Source organism: Chrysochloris asiatica, unplaced genomic scaffold (genome assembly GCF_000296735.1).
Source record: "Chrysochloris asiatica unplaced genomic scaffold, ChrAsi1.0 scaffold00035, whole genome shotgun sequence".
NCBI lineage: Eukaryota > Metazoa > Chordata > Mammalia > Afrosoricida > Chrysochloridae > Chrysochloris > Chrysochloris asiatica.
The window spans coordinates 13,251,844-13,265,943 of record NW_006408553.1 but is presented as its reverse complement, the minus strand read 5'-3'; the positions used below and the strand labels follow the sequence as shown (position 1 = coordinate 13,265,943).

Genomic DNA, 14,100 nt, shown 5'->3' with positions numbered 1-14,100 from the left:
ACTAGAAAGCAATAGATTTCTTGCTTCTGCCACAAATTCCCCCAGCTGTGAGCCTTCCAACCTTCTAAGTATTCCCTTATATGTGGTTCAGAGTTCTGGGACCATCCCCTGAGCCTGCTTGGTCGGGTATTCTGTGTTGTTGTTGGCGGAGCTCTCTGCTATACGTCCACCTGTTCCGCCATCTTGTTTGTTCCACCCATTGTATTTTTATATTAATTTGCATTACTAGATTGGAGTCCTGGTGTGGTGCTGTGGGTTAATGCGCTGGACTGAAGGGTTGGTTTGAACCACGAGGTTGCAATCCAGGCTCACCAGCTGTCACTAGGAGTTGGAACCGACTGACTTGACAGCACTTAACTTCACTAGATTATCACAATGCTTGTCTCTCCCACTAGACTGAATTCTATGTTTATTTTATCTCAAACACCTAGAATGTTGTAGATGCTGAAGAAATAAACGGATGGATAAATGCATATAGATATATGAAATGGATGACTAAATGAGTTCTAACCATGGTATTGCCATTGTATGACTACTGCATCTTTTAAGAACTCTCTAAAATCAGTGATTGAAATACATGAGTGTTTATTAAAATCTCATACACAACTTTACAAAATACCTAAATTCTCAAAAAACATTTAAAAACTAGCATTTTAGATTGTGCTCCTTTCTACCCCTGTGAGTCCTATAACCATAGCAACTTTTTAAACTGCTAACACAGTGATTTTCTGATGATGACAAAGGATCAAGAAATACCGGCCAACTACCTCCTAGTATGTTGCATAGTGCCTGGGGTCTTAAAAGCTTGTAGGCAATCATCCAAGGCACAAAAGTTGGTCCCTGTTCACCTGGAACAACAGAGGAAGAAGGAGAGTCAAGACTAGGAGGGTGATGTGTAATGTGTGGTAAACTGCTTCCATGAACAACTGCCTCCTTTGCCATGAGTCCAAAAAAATCCACAAAACGGTATGGTAACCACCTACCATTGATTCATAGAAGAGTCCTGATCAAAAAGAGGGAGCAACAGAATTTCAAATTCTAATGACCTTTAGATTTTTCTAGAGCCGTTGTTGTTGTTGTTAAGTGCTGTTGAGTCGGTTCCGACCCATAGTGACCCTGTACAGGGTTTCTGAGGCTGTAAATCTTTACAGGAGCAGAAAGCCTCATCTTTCTCCAGCGGAACAGCTGGTAGTTTTGAATTGCTGACCTTGCAGTTTGTAGCCCGATTCGTAACCACTACAGTACCAGATCTCAGAATTTCAAATTCTAATGACCTTTAGATTTTCCTGGAGCCATTGAATGTGATTAAACCCCTGAAACTTCTGCCCTGAGGTCATCATCAATAATATCCCCTGAAATCATCTTCAAACTTAATAGTTTAGCATAACTAGTAAAAAAATTTCTGTCTTGAGCGTTATGTTCTTTTAAGAACTGTGTATAATGGGAATATAATACAGAACTATCAAATTGGACGGAGCCCTGATAGTGTAGTGGAGTTTATGAACTGAGGTGCTAACCTCAAGCTTTGAATCTACTAGTTGCTCCAAGGAAGAAAGATGAGGCTTTCTGCTCCCTTAAAGATTTGCAGCCTTGGAAACACTACACAGGGTACTGTGACTTGATCACACACAACCACCACCACCATCATATCAAATGGACTACTCTAATGATTAGTTACAAACCTTAGGGGCAGTAAGTTTGTTAATGAGGGCAAGAATGGTTGCACAACTCAATGTGATAAATGTCACTAAATTGTGCATATAGAAACTGTTGAGTTGGTCTGAATTTTGCTGTGTATATTCTCAACAACAAAACAACTAGAATTTAAAGAAAAAGAAAAGGTTAAGATAGTATTTTAAGAATACACTTATCTTGAAAGAAAGACCAGCAGGAAAAATAAAAAACAAAACAACATTCTGGTTGGCTACTACAGGAACAAGCAAGTTGTTCTTCAGGGATCCATCAAGTCAAGCAGTCAAGTCCCTTCAGGACAAACCCTCCTCCAAGACTGAAACTCAGAGGGAACTCATGAGCAGGCTTGTAAGCTTTCTGGCAACCATGTTGGTCTACTTATAAGTGAAAGTGGGAGAAAGGCAGCAATGAAGATATGGGCTGAGTTTGACCACATTCCATAGACTTCGTTGACCTGAAGATGAGAGAGAGAAGAGGAAGGGCTGGTTGGTCTGAAGTATAGTGAGGCCTGCAGACTCCTGAGCCATGGACAAGGACATAACTATGGAAGGCTAGAGCTGAGAATGAAGCATCCAGCTGATATGAAGTGAGGGGAGACACATAAGAAGCCCAGAGTTGCAGATAGTCCTCATTTGACCTAGCTTTGATGGCTTGATGATCAGAACTCAACTAGAGGAAGATAAAGAAATTTGATAAAGGAAACAAGTGTAAATTGTTACAATTTGATGAACTTGATCTATACTTGTGGACGTGTTGTTGTTGTTAAGTGCCTTCAAGTTGGTTCCGACCCATAGCGACCCTGTACAGGGTTTCCGAGGGTGTAAATCTTTACGGGAGTAGAAAGCCTGATCTTTCTCCCGCGGAGCAGCTGGTAGTTTCGAACTGCTGACCTTAAGGTTCGCAGCCCGATTCGTAACCACTACGCTACATACTTGTGGATGTAGTAGCTCAAAATACCAACTGAGAGGGAAAGAGTCTTCACATCAAGGATCAAAACTATCCCCTCTGTACACAGGGTTGATAGGGACGGACAACTTAGACACTGGCTACCTAAAATGGGGAGGCTGTAATGGCACAAGTGGCTTGCTTACAAGTTTTCAAGAGGGACTTTAGTTTCAGAATGTACAGGGGAAGGTAGAATCCCCACTGAATAGTTTTTATCTTGTCTAGACGGGTCTGGTGAACAGAGATGAGAATAAGATTCTTATGATTCAATAGTGAGTAATTGTTACCATGACTAAATGTAATGGTCACAACTGTAAAAGTAGAAGTTTTGTAACATAGAGTGGGGAGTGGTTAATCTTATACTCCAGGAACAGAGGACCCTAAGACCATCAAGGGAGAAGAGCATGAGCAGAACGTGAGACCCTAAAGAGAAGCAGCAACACCAGAGATGGAGGCAAAGATGAGGACAAGGAGAGACAGAGCAGTTGAGGACTCGAGACTCATGGAAAGTAAAAGGCTGTGTGCTGGCAGCCAGGAGGCAGGCTTGCAGAATGTACTCTTTGGCTGTTTAAATGACTACATATTCCTGAATGTTTTTGTGTACATCAAAAAGCAAACCAAACAACAACAAAAAAACAGGGAATAGAGGCAAATACTGTTAACTGTTGGTGCATGGAGGGGATTGTAATCATCGCAATGAAACAAAATTTGAAATGCTGAGTGCAAAACCAATGTTATTGCATATGAACTATCACTCAATTCACAACAAAACTTTTTTTTTAAAGAATACATTTACTTCTCTTCTCTTTGCTTTGTTCATGTCTGTTATACCACTGTATTGTAATTAATTGTCTATTTTCCACTTTAAACTACTGTGCTGTTATGTTACTATTAAAGGCGGGGATAACTTCCTACTTCTCTTCCTTCTCTTCATAAAGCAATATCTGTGGTGACTCAGAGGGGGAATTGGCTCAACTAACAACTTAATTAGTTTGAACTAAATTTGAAGACAGTATCTCATTCTAAACAATGACAAAATCTCCCATTCAGTGGATGTTTTGGATCTATCAAATATTTATGATTATTGTGCTGGTGAGAACAAAAAATTGGCAAGATTAAAGGGAGAAGTTGCATATGTGGCTGTTGTTGCTGCTGTGTGCCATCAAGTGGTTCCAACTCATAGCAACCTGACCCTGTGTAGTGTTTCTGAGGCTGTTATGTCTTTAAGGGAGCAGAAAGCCTCATTTTCTAACACGTCTATAGTTGCAATTCGAGGCTACTTTCTTTCTTTTGTTGTTCTGATTCTCACAAAACTCATTCACTTAGGCCAGAGAATCGTATTAACATATGAAATAAGGTGATGCTTATTTTTCTTCTATTCTTATCTACCAACTTACAATCATGAAGGATTGATTAACTTTTTGCTCTTCTACTATCCAGGAAGAAAAACAGAAAAAGAAAATGGCTGCAAAGCTGGAATTAGCAAAATTTCTGCAAGAAACAGTTACAGAAATGGCAAGGAGGAACAGAGCGAAGTTGGGGGATGCCTCTATACAGTTCTCATCCTATGTAGAACAGGTGTCAGTCTTTTATGCAATACCAAACAACTGGGGTTGGGGTGATATGTCATTTCCAGGTTGTTCTCAAATTGTTGAGTTGCAAATATCTAAATTATAAAGCATTATAAATTTATGTTTGGGCAACTCACTTTAGTTGTTTGCAGAAAAGTCTATTTTTAATCAATTAATTTTTTGAAAATGTTGGTAACTTCTTAGAAAGAACAGTAGAATTACAGTCAAACCTTTGAACTACTCCTGATTTCTTCAGGTGATTTAGGTTGACTTTATACAGATTTCTTGACTCCTCTTTGTAGGTTAGGGGGGTACATTTCCAGGTATCAGATAGAATCCATAAATGCTTTCATAGTCAACTGGGAAAGCCAAATTAAGTAGGAAGCACATTTTAATTAGCCTTTTTATCTCATTGCTTAGGTTCAGACGGGCCACAAACCTAGCACAAAGGAGATAGTTCTCTTCTCCAAACTGTTTGAGGATGCACTAACTATGGAGCACTTAGATCGACCTCAGCTGGTTGCCCTTTGCAAACTGCTAGAACTGCAGTCTTTTGGAACCAACAACTTGCTCCGTTTTCAGCTCCTGAGGAAACTGAAGTCTATAAAAGAAGATGATGAAGTAAGAATTTAACTATAACTGTAAGGAATTAGCAAGGCATTGGGAACTAATAAGGATTGATTCTCATAGAGTAGCTTTGTGATGAAATACAGTATTTCCTGTTAGGTCTGAGTCCTGGTGTGGTGCTGTAGGATAAGCACTGGACTACTAACCACCAGGTTGATGGTTCAAACCCACCAGTTGCTCCTCAAATCAGAACTGACTCCAGCGAGCGTAACAAAAACAAGTCATGAACATGTTCTGGCAAAATGAGTGGTTTATATAACCATTACCATGACAACCTGAACCTCAATGACTGATTTTAGGAGTTGTTTGTTGTACTCTGACCCATTTTCTTGGAAGGCCCTCATACACATTAATTTGGACATCTTAGCTAGGACTAATCTAAAGCAGTTAGGACCTACTGGGAAGGAAATAGCAGCTTAGTAGCTACTTGGTGGTACACTGCAAAGGACAGTGGTCTCTCCACTAAGTAAAATGTTCTGCAGATTGAATTTACCTGGTAGTAATAAGGGATGTTGAAGCATAATGCCAGGAGGAAAAGCAAAGCCTTAATATCTTCAAAAGAGACACTGGATGTGTACTTACTAAACAAGCATCATAAAAAAGATGGAAAGGCTATTTCTTGAATCTGGATTATCAGCTGCTTTAAACTCTTCTGCCTGAGGGAGCAGGTTTCCCAACATTGAGAAAGTATGAAGCCACCAACCCCATTTGAATTTTAGTTGTGGCTTTCAGAACTTTGGGATACACAGTAAGGGTTTCAGAAGTATCACCATTCCCAGTGACACTAAGCAGACATTATGTTAAAGTTAATGAGGGAGTTTTGTGGTCCTCGGAGAGCACAGGGTGGCTGAGAGGGAAGAACATTGGGACATGCAACAAATGACACATGGAAAGTTTTTCAAGTGAAGTATTTTTTTAATGAATCTTAAAAGCTTCCATGAAAGGAGTAGAGATGTCACAACCAGGCAAAATATGAACTGAGAGGAAATTAATGGCTTTGGTGACAGAGTGTTGGGGAGGAGCTATGTAAATATCTCTGATATTATTAGTACCTGTTGGCAGGATTGCCTTATCTCAACTGCTACTCTCCTTAGTCACTCTGTTTTGTAAGGCTTCTGGCCTTTGCAGCAGTGCAGGGGACAAAGAGTCAAAGAATATGGCCCTGCTTCCCTCTGATTTGCTGGAACCTGGGGATTATGTGAGATCGGCGCCAACATGATTCCTTACATTTTTTTTTTTTTTCCTTCAGATAATTGCTAAAGAAGGGGTGAGTGCTTTGAGTGTGTCAGAACTCCAAGCTGCCTGCAGGGCCCGAGGGATGAGATCACTGGGCTTGACTGAGGAACAGCTGAGACAACAGCTCACAGAGGCAAGTTGTAGCTTTTTACTAGAGCTCACTCCCCAACACTTTGCAGGCCTCATTTTGTGATTTCTACTTGGCAAGGAAATGATCCTAACTAATTTGCCTTATTTAACTAAGTTACTTGACCAAGCAGCAGTATGGACACTGACAAGGTCAATTGTTTTTTCACATTGATTGGTATAGATAGGTACTATCTATACCTATTAGTTTTCTATGGCTGACAAATTACCACCAATTCAGTGACTTAACACAACACCCATTGATTAACATAGTTCTGTAGTCAGAGTGCAGGCTGTGTTACTTTCTGGGGTTGTGGGGAAAAATCCACCTTCCTGGAAGGTGAACATACTGTAGAGAGGTATTTAAAATAATTTTACTTAAACATGAACTATTAAGTGGGTTCGTTATCATCTATATCATTTTACAATCACACTATGAGGGAGTGAGGATACTAATTCAACTATATAATATCATTCAGATTGGCTGAATTGAGTTCTTTGCAGTGATAGGACTGAGGTTCCTGTTTCCTTGCTGGATGTCAGCCCCAGGTTGCTCTCAGCTCCTAGATGGCTGCATTCCTTACCGGGTGTGCTCCTCTGCAAGGCCAACAATGGAGAACTTCCACATGCCAAATCCTTCACATGTGTCAACTGTATGACCTCCGTTGTTTCTAACTCTAGCCCCAGATTTAAATTACTCATGTTAGGTGAGGCCCACCAGATAATCTCCCTATTTTATGGTCAACTGATTTGGAACTTTAAATTTGTTGCTGTTGAATCCATTCCAACTCATAATGACAGAGTAGAACTACCCTATAGGGTTTCCAAGGCTGTACACCTTTACAGAAGCAGACTGCCACACATCTTTCTCCTGGTGGGTTTGAACTGCAGATGAGTACTTTAACCACTCACTGTACAGGCTCATTGGCAAAATCCCTTCATAAACAGCACCTAGATAAGCATTTAGTAGCTCAGGTCATGTCGTGGTTAAGAGAGTAGGTGGTGAATCTGAATCGACTAGATGGTAACAGATTTGTTTTTTTTTTTTCAAGTTTTAGATTAGTGTTTGACTAATTGGGAGAAAGTGTATGAACATTAAGGTCTGGAATCTTAGGGCCTTTTTAGCATTCTGCCTGTTACAGATACTGTTAAGAGTCCAGGGAAATTTTGCAATGCAAGGCCTGTTATCTATGTGAATTCCTCTGATGTCTGAACTTTCCTAACCTGGTCTGCTTTCTCAATGACTGACTCCAAATCAATGTAAAGTGTTAACTCTGGTAATAGATGTTTAATATTTTCCCTCAACTAATGTATTTCAACTAAGAGTTCAATGCTCTAAGCCAAAGGAGTGATACCTATTAAAATTCTCATTCCTCTTATCTTGGATCACGCTGCATGCGGCCTGAGCAAGAGTGCTGCATCCCACCCTAATCCCCTTGCAGCTGATTGGTGGATCACATCAGCTAACATCATGGGAATGATTACATCATTATGTAACTACCAAACCACTGAGAATCATGGGACAGCCAAGTTGACGCATATTTTTTAGGGACACAATTCAATCTGTGACACTTATAAAAAAAGTTCTATAAAGTGTACATAAATTATTTTTTTGAATAGGAGCCATTGTTGTGACTGAACCATGTTGTGTAGCTGTTTTCACTTATATCAGGTTGGAAGATGAACATATTGTAGAGAGGTATTTAAAATAATTTTACTTAAATGTGAACTATTAAGTGGGTTCATTATCATCTGTATCATTTTACAATCACACTATGAGGGCGTGAGGATACTAATTCAACTATATAATATCCAGCACTCTGTGTTTATTATTCAAGAAATCCTGTTAGGATATGAGCAGACAATTCATAGAAAGGAACAATTTTAAATGGTAACCATATGAAACATTTAAGCTTACACATACTAAGATGAAGTAAAACTATGAGGTGCCATAGTCACCTATAAATATTGGTAAATAACAGTTTGATGACATTCTGTGTTTCTAAGAGTGTGGGGAAAGGGGGACTCATGCATTGTTAGTCAAAAATTCCCATGGAAAACAATTTGGCAGTATCTATCAAAATTTAAAATGGCATATACTCTTTGGTCTAGGAATTTTACTTCTAGAAATTTATCCTGTTCTTACACATGTACACAATGACATATCTAAGATTTATCGTTGAAATACTGTTAATAGTAGCCAAAAATCAAAAACAGCTCAATTGCATTGTTATTGTAAGCCATTAAGTTGATTCTGACTCATAATGACCCTGTAGGACTGCCCCATAGAGTTTCCAAGGTTGCAATTTTTGTTTTTTGAAACTTTTTACTGTGAGTGAAGATATAAAGAAAATATCATTGTACACTTTGTTTCATCTCAATGATTACAATTCCTTCCATGTAACAAGTTTTCCCATCTCTCCCCTGTGGTTCTTATTTCCCTTCCAAACTTTGTCCTTAGGTAAATGTTGCCCTTTTCATCTTGAATGATTGACCATTCCATGGTGAGCATACCTTACTAGTGTTGTTGTCCCCTGCTATATATATCTATCTACTGCTTGGCTGAAAATTGAGCCATGAGTGTGAGTTCATTCCAGACCTGAAGGGTGGTAGAGGGCCATAGTCTTGGGTTCACCAAGGCTGTAATTTCTATGGGAACAGATTACAAGGTTGTTTCTCCCTTGGATACACTGGTGGGTTTGAACTGCTAATAATTCAGTGAGCAGTAAGCATTTAATCATTGTAGCACTGATTATGATATTTCCACGCAAAAGAATCCTTTAATGATTTAAATATTTAAAATGTTTAAAAAGGAGACAGGTTTACATTTATTGACATGTATTAATCTCAAAGATATACATTGCAGTGGAAAAAAAAAAAGCAAAGGACAAAATAGTGTGTTTATATCACCCTTGGTGTAAAGACAAAAACTATATTAAACAAAATATCTGTCAAAACACAGCAATTCCTTCGAAGATTAGGAAGTGGTAACACTTGTTATGTCTAGGGAAAGAAACAGGGAATAGGGATGAAAGGCAGACTGATTTTTACTAAATGTATTTTATTTGCTTTTTAAGGAGTCTGGTAGCGTAGTGGTTATGAGTTGGGCTGCTAACCTTGAGGTTAGCAGTCTGAAACTACCAATGGTTCCATAGGAGAAAGATGAGGCTTTCTGCTCCCGTAAAGATTTACAGCCTCAGAAACTCTATGCTGGGTTGCTATGAGTCAGAACTGACTCCACAGCACACTACCACCATTTATCTTTGAATTTTGTATCTTATGTATATCTTATTGATTTCAAAATAAATTTTAAAAGCTTAAAAATTTACATTTAAAATTCTCATTAATTAGTTTAATGTTTATTTCTGTGGTTATTAATGAGGCTAATTTATTCTTTCATGTTTTCTGGCTTGGGTGTTTTTGGTCTTTAAGAATATACTTCGCTACTTTGATCCAGAATTGGGTGTGTTGTATGGAGTTTGAGAGTTTAATTGGACATTCCGTTTCCAACTCTGAGACTGACCCCACTGTAATGAGGGAGGCTGCAAGGTACAAGCACTGGCAGAAGTCAGTGTTCGGCTATTAGTTAGCAGCATGAACCCAGGGAAGCTGTAAAATAAGGGAAGCAGTAGATGATTATGGCTTTCTTCCAACTCTGACATTCTGTGATTCTGTTCTCCAGTGGCAAGACCTCCACCTGAAGGAGAATGTCCCTCCTTCTCTCTTGCTCCTGTCACGTACTTTCTACCTGATAGATGTGAAGCCAAAGCCAATAGAGATACCCTCAAGTGAGGAGGTGAGTAACTGGGCTCATGTGAAACTGTATTTGGAATTTGGCCCAACTGTCTTTAAAAACCTTTTAGATTCCTGAAATTAAAGCCTTTCAGAATATCTCTAGCCATAGAGCTGATGATTAAGAGCTAGGCTGCTACAGAAAGATATGGCAGTTTGCTTCTGTAAAGATTACAGTCTGGGAAACTATGGGGCAATTCTGCTCTGTCCTGTAATTGTTAGACACTGCTGGGTTTGGTTCCCACTCATAGTCACCCTATATGGGGCTTTCTGAGGCTGTAAATCTTTAAAACCTAAAGCCTCATCTTTCTCCTGAGGAGCAGCTGGTGGGTTTGAACTGCTTACTTTGTTCAAAGTTGCTATCGCAATGGAGTGGATTTTTATAGAAAAACTGCTGGTAGTTTCGAACTGCTGTCCTTGAGGTTAGCACCCGATTTGTAACTACTACGTAACAGTGCTCCTTAATCTATAAATTAAAGATTACTTCCTTTAATCTCTCCTTGATTTAGGAATTTTACTAATACAGGTCCAGTTTATTTATCTATCTAGTCTTTATTCCAAATTGCTTTTTCCATCCATATTTTCGGCCAGACTGAATGGTTCCTATTCTTCTATGCTTATTTCATTATCCATATTCCTCTTTAAGAAGCAAATGACTACTCTAGAATGTAAACTCACTTATTATCCTTACTCACTTATTGCTACCATAGTTTCTGCAATTTTGTTTCTCCTAGTCCTTTACTGCAAACCCCAGTATTGGCCCAGTCCCTAGAGCATCTTGCTCTAGTCCAGTCACAAAGGGCCTCTCACCTCTCTTGGCCTGACTCAGAAATTCATGGGCAAGAAGAGAAAGAGTATTACACAAGATGCTGCCCATGTGGTTCAGTAGTTTAGACTAAGCACTTTACAGTGCAGACTGATTATTTTTAATGCGAGTTATGTTGTTGAGTCCTTGGGCAAACCAAAGAAAATCACTTGAGGTTCAGCATGAAAATGTACTTCAGGAAACAACGTCTTGCTTCTCTTTTCCTTTTCCAGAGACCAGTCTGAATTTAGGGAGGCTTGGTGGCATAGTGGTTAAGTACTTGGCTACCAACCAAAAGGTTGGGGGTTCAAACCTCCCAGCTATTCCATGAGAGAAAGATGTGGCAGTCTGCTTTTGTGGAGATTTACAGTCTTGGAAATTCTATGGGGGCAGTTCTACTCTACCCTATGTTGTGGTTATTAAGTACTTGAAATCTCCCTGGGAGCAGGAAGTCTCTTTTTTCTCCTGCAGACTTGATGGCAATGGGTTTAGTGGGTAGTCTAGATTTGGGCTTAGTCCAGGAGTGCGTTTAGGGAGAGTGGAGGCAAATTTGGAGCACAGACCATGTTTTTAATGGCATGCTAGTGGTTTCTCACTCTAATCAAACTCCTGAATCCATTTAAAATAAACCAAAGTTATGTGACATTTTTAGACTACTCTCAGGAACAAGGAAATCTTGAATTAGTACAATGCCTCAGACTGAAATTTGGGTTTCAAAGGTATATAGTTACTGCTTTCTGGGTAAGAAAGGCCTAGGAATGTAGGACAAAGTGACAAGCTCCTAGGCATTTTATTGGTTGCATTTTCATCCATGTTTAAAACTTAAAAATACAAAATGAGAACCAGTTAATATACTAGATTCTGTAAAGAATTTAGACGTTAAATTGAATATACTATACTTTTAGATTTACATGTCTTTCCTTCCAAAGTATACAAAGAAATTACTTAAAAGCAATTATATTTACTCTTTAAAGTTAATTAATATAATTCTTAAACATACGTTAGTTGGCTATTATAAAATGCCATTGTTCCCCCGGCCTCTATTTTCCTCTTACAGCAGGTGTTAACCAACACCTAAAGATGAGGCTTTCTGCTTCCACAAAAATTTAAAGCCTCAGAAATGCTACACAGGGTCTCTATGAGTTAGAACTGATTCTGTAGCACAACCACCCTAATCAACTAGGTAAATTTATCAAGTATTTATTATCATACACTAAAAATCATAATTTTGACAAAACTATGTTAATACTAAGGAGCCCTGGCAGCATAGTGGGCTTTGTATTGGGCTGCTAACCTAGGTCAGAAGTTCGAGTCCACTTGGTGCTCTATGGAAGATGAGGCTTTCTGGTCCCATAAAGATTTATAGCCTTGGAAACCCTGTTCAGAGTCACTATGAGTTGGAATTGACTTCTCAGCATACCACCACCACCAGTTAATGCTATTAGAAACTTACAAGTAATTGAGAAATGACCTTTGTCCTTTTTTTTTGAGACATGAGAAAATGATCAGAATTGGCAAGTCAGTGGCTTGTAAATGACTAAAGATTTGAATTACTAAGGATTTGAATTACTAGTATCTAACTAAAGGGCAACTTTTGTACTTAGGGTATCAAAAGGGGAGATAAATAATATTAAACTAAGTTGCTATTTCATGAACACATTCTATGTCATAAATGGTGTATGTAGTTAAAGGAATGAGGGATAATGGAAAGCAAATTGTGCTTATACAAAGCACTGACTGCTATAAAGTGATTGTTTCAGAAGATCAGACAGCTTCTTATGACTGAATAAAACATTTCTCTTTTTAGGTTCCAAAGACTGATAGTCCTGTAGAATCATTGGCTTCACCTGAATCTAAAGAGAATATGGTGGACTTTGCACCTCAGATGAAGGAAACTAAGGTTAGAAAATTATTTTTCATTTGGTTAGCTAGGTTAAAAAACACGAAAATCATGAATTCTATTTGAACCCCTTTAGTGAAACTGGGTCTTAATGCAGTAGTGTTCCTTTATATTTCTTGTACTGAATCTGCTTCTCTGAAAGTTCCACATTTGTCTATATGTAATTGGATTCCAGATTTGGCCTCTATATCCTGTTCCAGAATATAGTGTAGTTGTTAAAAGTTCCTGGTAGTCATGTTTGTGAGTGTAGATCTAATACACGTTCTGTTTTGAATCAATAATCCAACCTTCAGTTCTGATGTTTAAGGGTGAAGACTTTATACAGCTGCCCTCAGCTACACCATCATCAACCGTAACACAGTCAGCACCTATTTCTTTACCTAAAGGATCCATCACTTCTTCCAAAGAAACTGTAAGAATCGAAAAAGATTTTTTCTCTCTAGTTAGCTCTAAAGGTAGTAAGAACCCAGAATTGTAACTACTGTGTAATACTGCATAATTTTCTTAACTTCCAAACAGGAAGTTGTAGGCTGAAGTGTAGTCATCTGATAACCACTACATTTTTAATCTCAATTATCCAAAAATGAAAAGGGGTGGGGGGGGTGGGGGAACCAACCAATGCAATTGTTTAAATTGCATTGTATCAAATATCAAATTAAACACGTTAAATCTTGTGGCTAATTACAATATAGGCAGTTCCTTATTTTCTTCTGTACCATATGGAAATAGTTTCCTTATGGTAAGGGCCCTGATGTCAGGAAACATCATCAGAAAAACAATGTAAGTCTTAGAAGAAATGTATGTAAATAAGAAATTATCCACTAGTCCCATTTGGGTGAAGAATTTGTGGCAGAGCAGAAAGCATGATACAAGTAAGCAGTAGGGGACTCAGCGTAGTGTTTCTACTGGTTCTTGAAGGATTAAAAAAAGATCTGTGAATACACAGATGCGGTCAACATCCAGAAAATTATCCTTAGGCATACAGGGGCTTCATTTGATTGCCTTTATTTTTATTTCCAAGGTAAACTATAAATTCATATATGACTTTCTGGCTTATCATTATTTTGAGGAAATTAAAAGGGATTCCTAATTTATATAATCCTTGAGTGATATAAACTGTTAATATACTTGGCTGTTGATGGAAAGGTTGGAGGTTTGAGTATAGCTTAAGGTGCCTTGGAAGATAAGCCTGGGGTATCTCTTCTGAAAAGTCAGCCATTGAGAAACTGATCCTATGAAGCACAGTTCTGACGTACATGGGGGTTACCGGCAACTGTTTTTTTTAAAACAATTTATATACTTAATTATGATCAGAGGCTAAAGTTCTTATGTTTTTAATCTAGATACTCCAGGCCAACTCACAAAATACATCCCAGAGTAGCAAGGCTAGTTCAAAAGGAGCCTGA

General features: G+C 38.5%; 1 protein-coding gene across 1 annotated transcript in view; it reads left to right on the top strand.

Annotated features, from left to right (window-relative positions):
* Positions 1-14,100, top strand: part of LETM2 (leucine zipper-EF-hand containing transmembrane protein 2) — a 26,712-nt gene extending 12,612 nt beyond the window's left edge. Inside the window, exons 4-10 of the mRNA XM_006859951.1 lie at positions 4,078-4,215; positions 4,629-4,829; positions 6,085-6,204; positions 9,880-9,993; positions 12,602-12,694; positions 13,002-13,106; positions 14,038-14,100. Coding sequence (XP_006860013.1) covers positions 4,078-4,215; positions 4,629-4,829; positions 6,085-6,204; positions 9,880-9,993; positions 12,602-12,694; positions 13,002-13,106; positions 14,038-14,100 — 834 coding nt within the window. The remainder of the gene's footprint in view (positions 1-4,077; positions 4,216-4,628; positions 4,830-6,084; positions 6,205-9,879; positions 9,994-12,601; positions 12,695-13,001; positions 13,107-14,037) is intronic.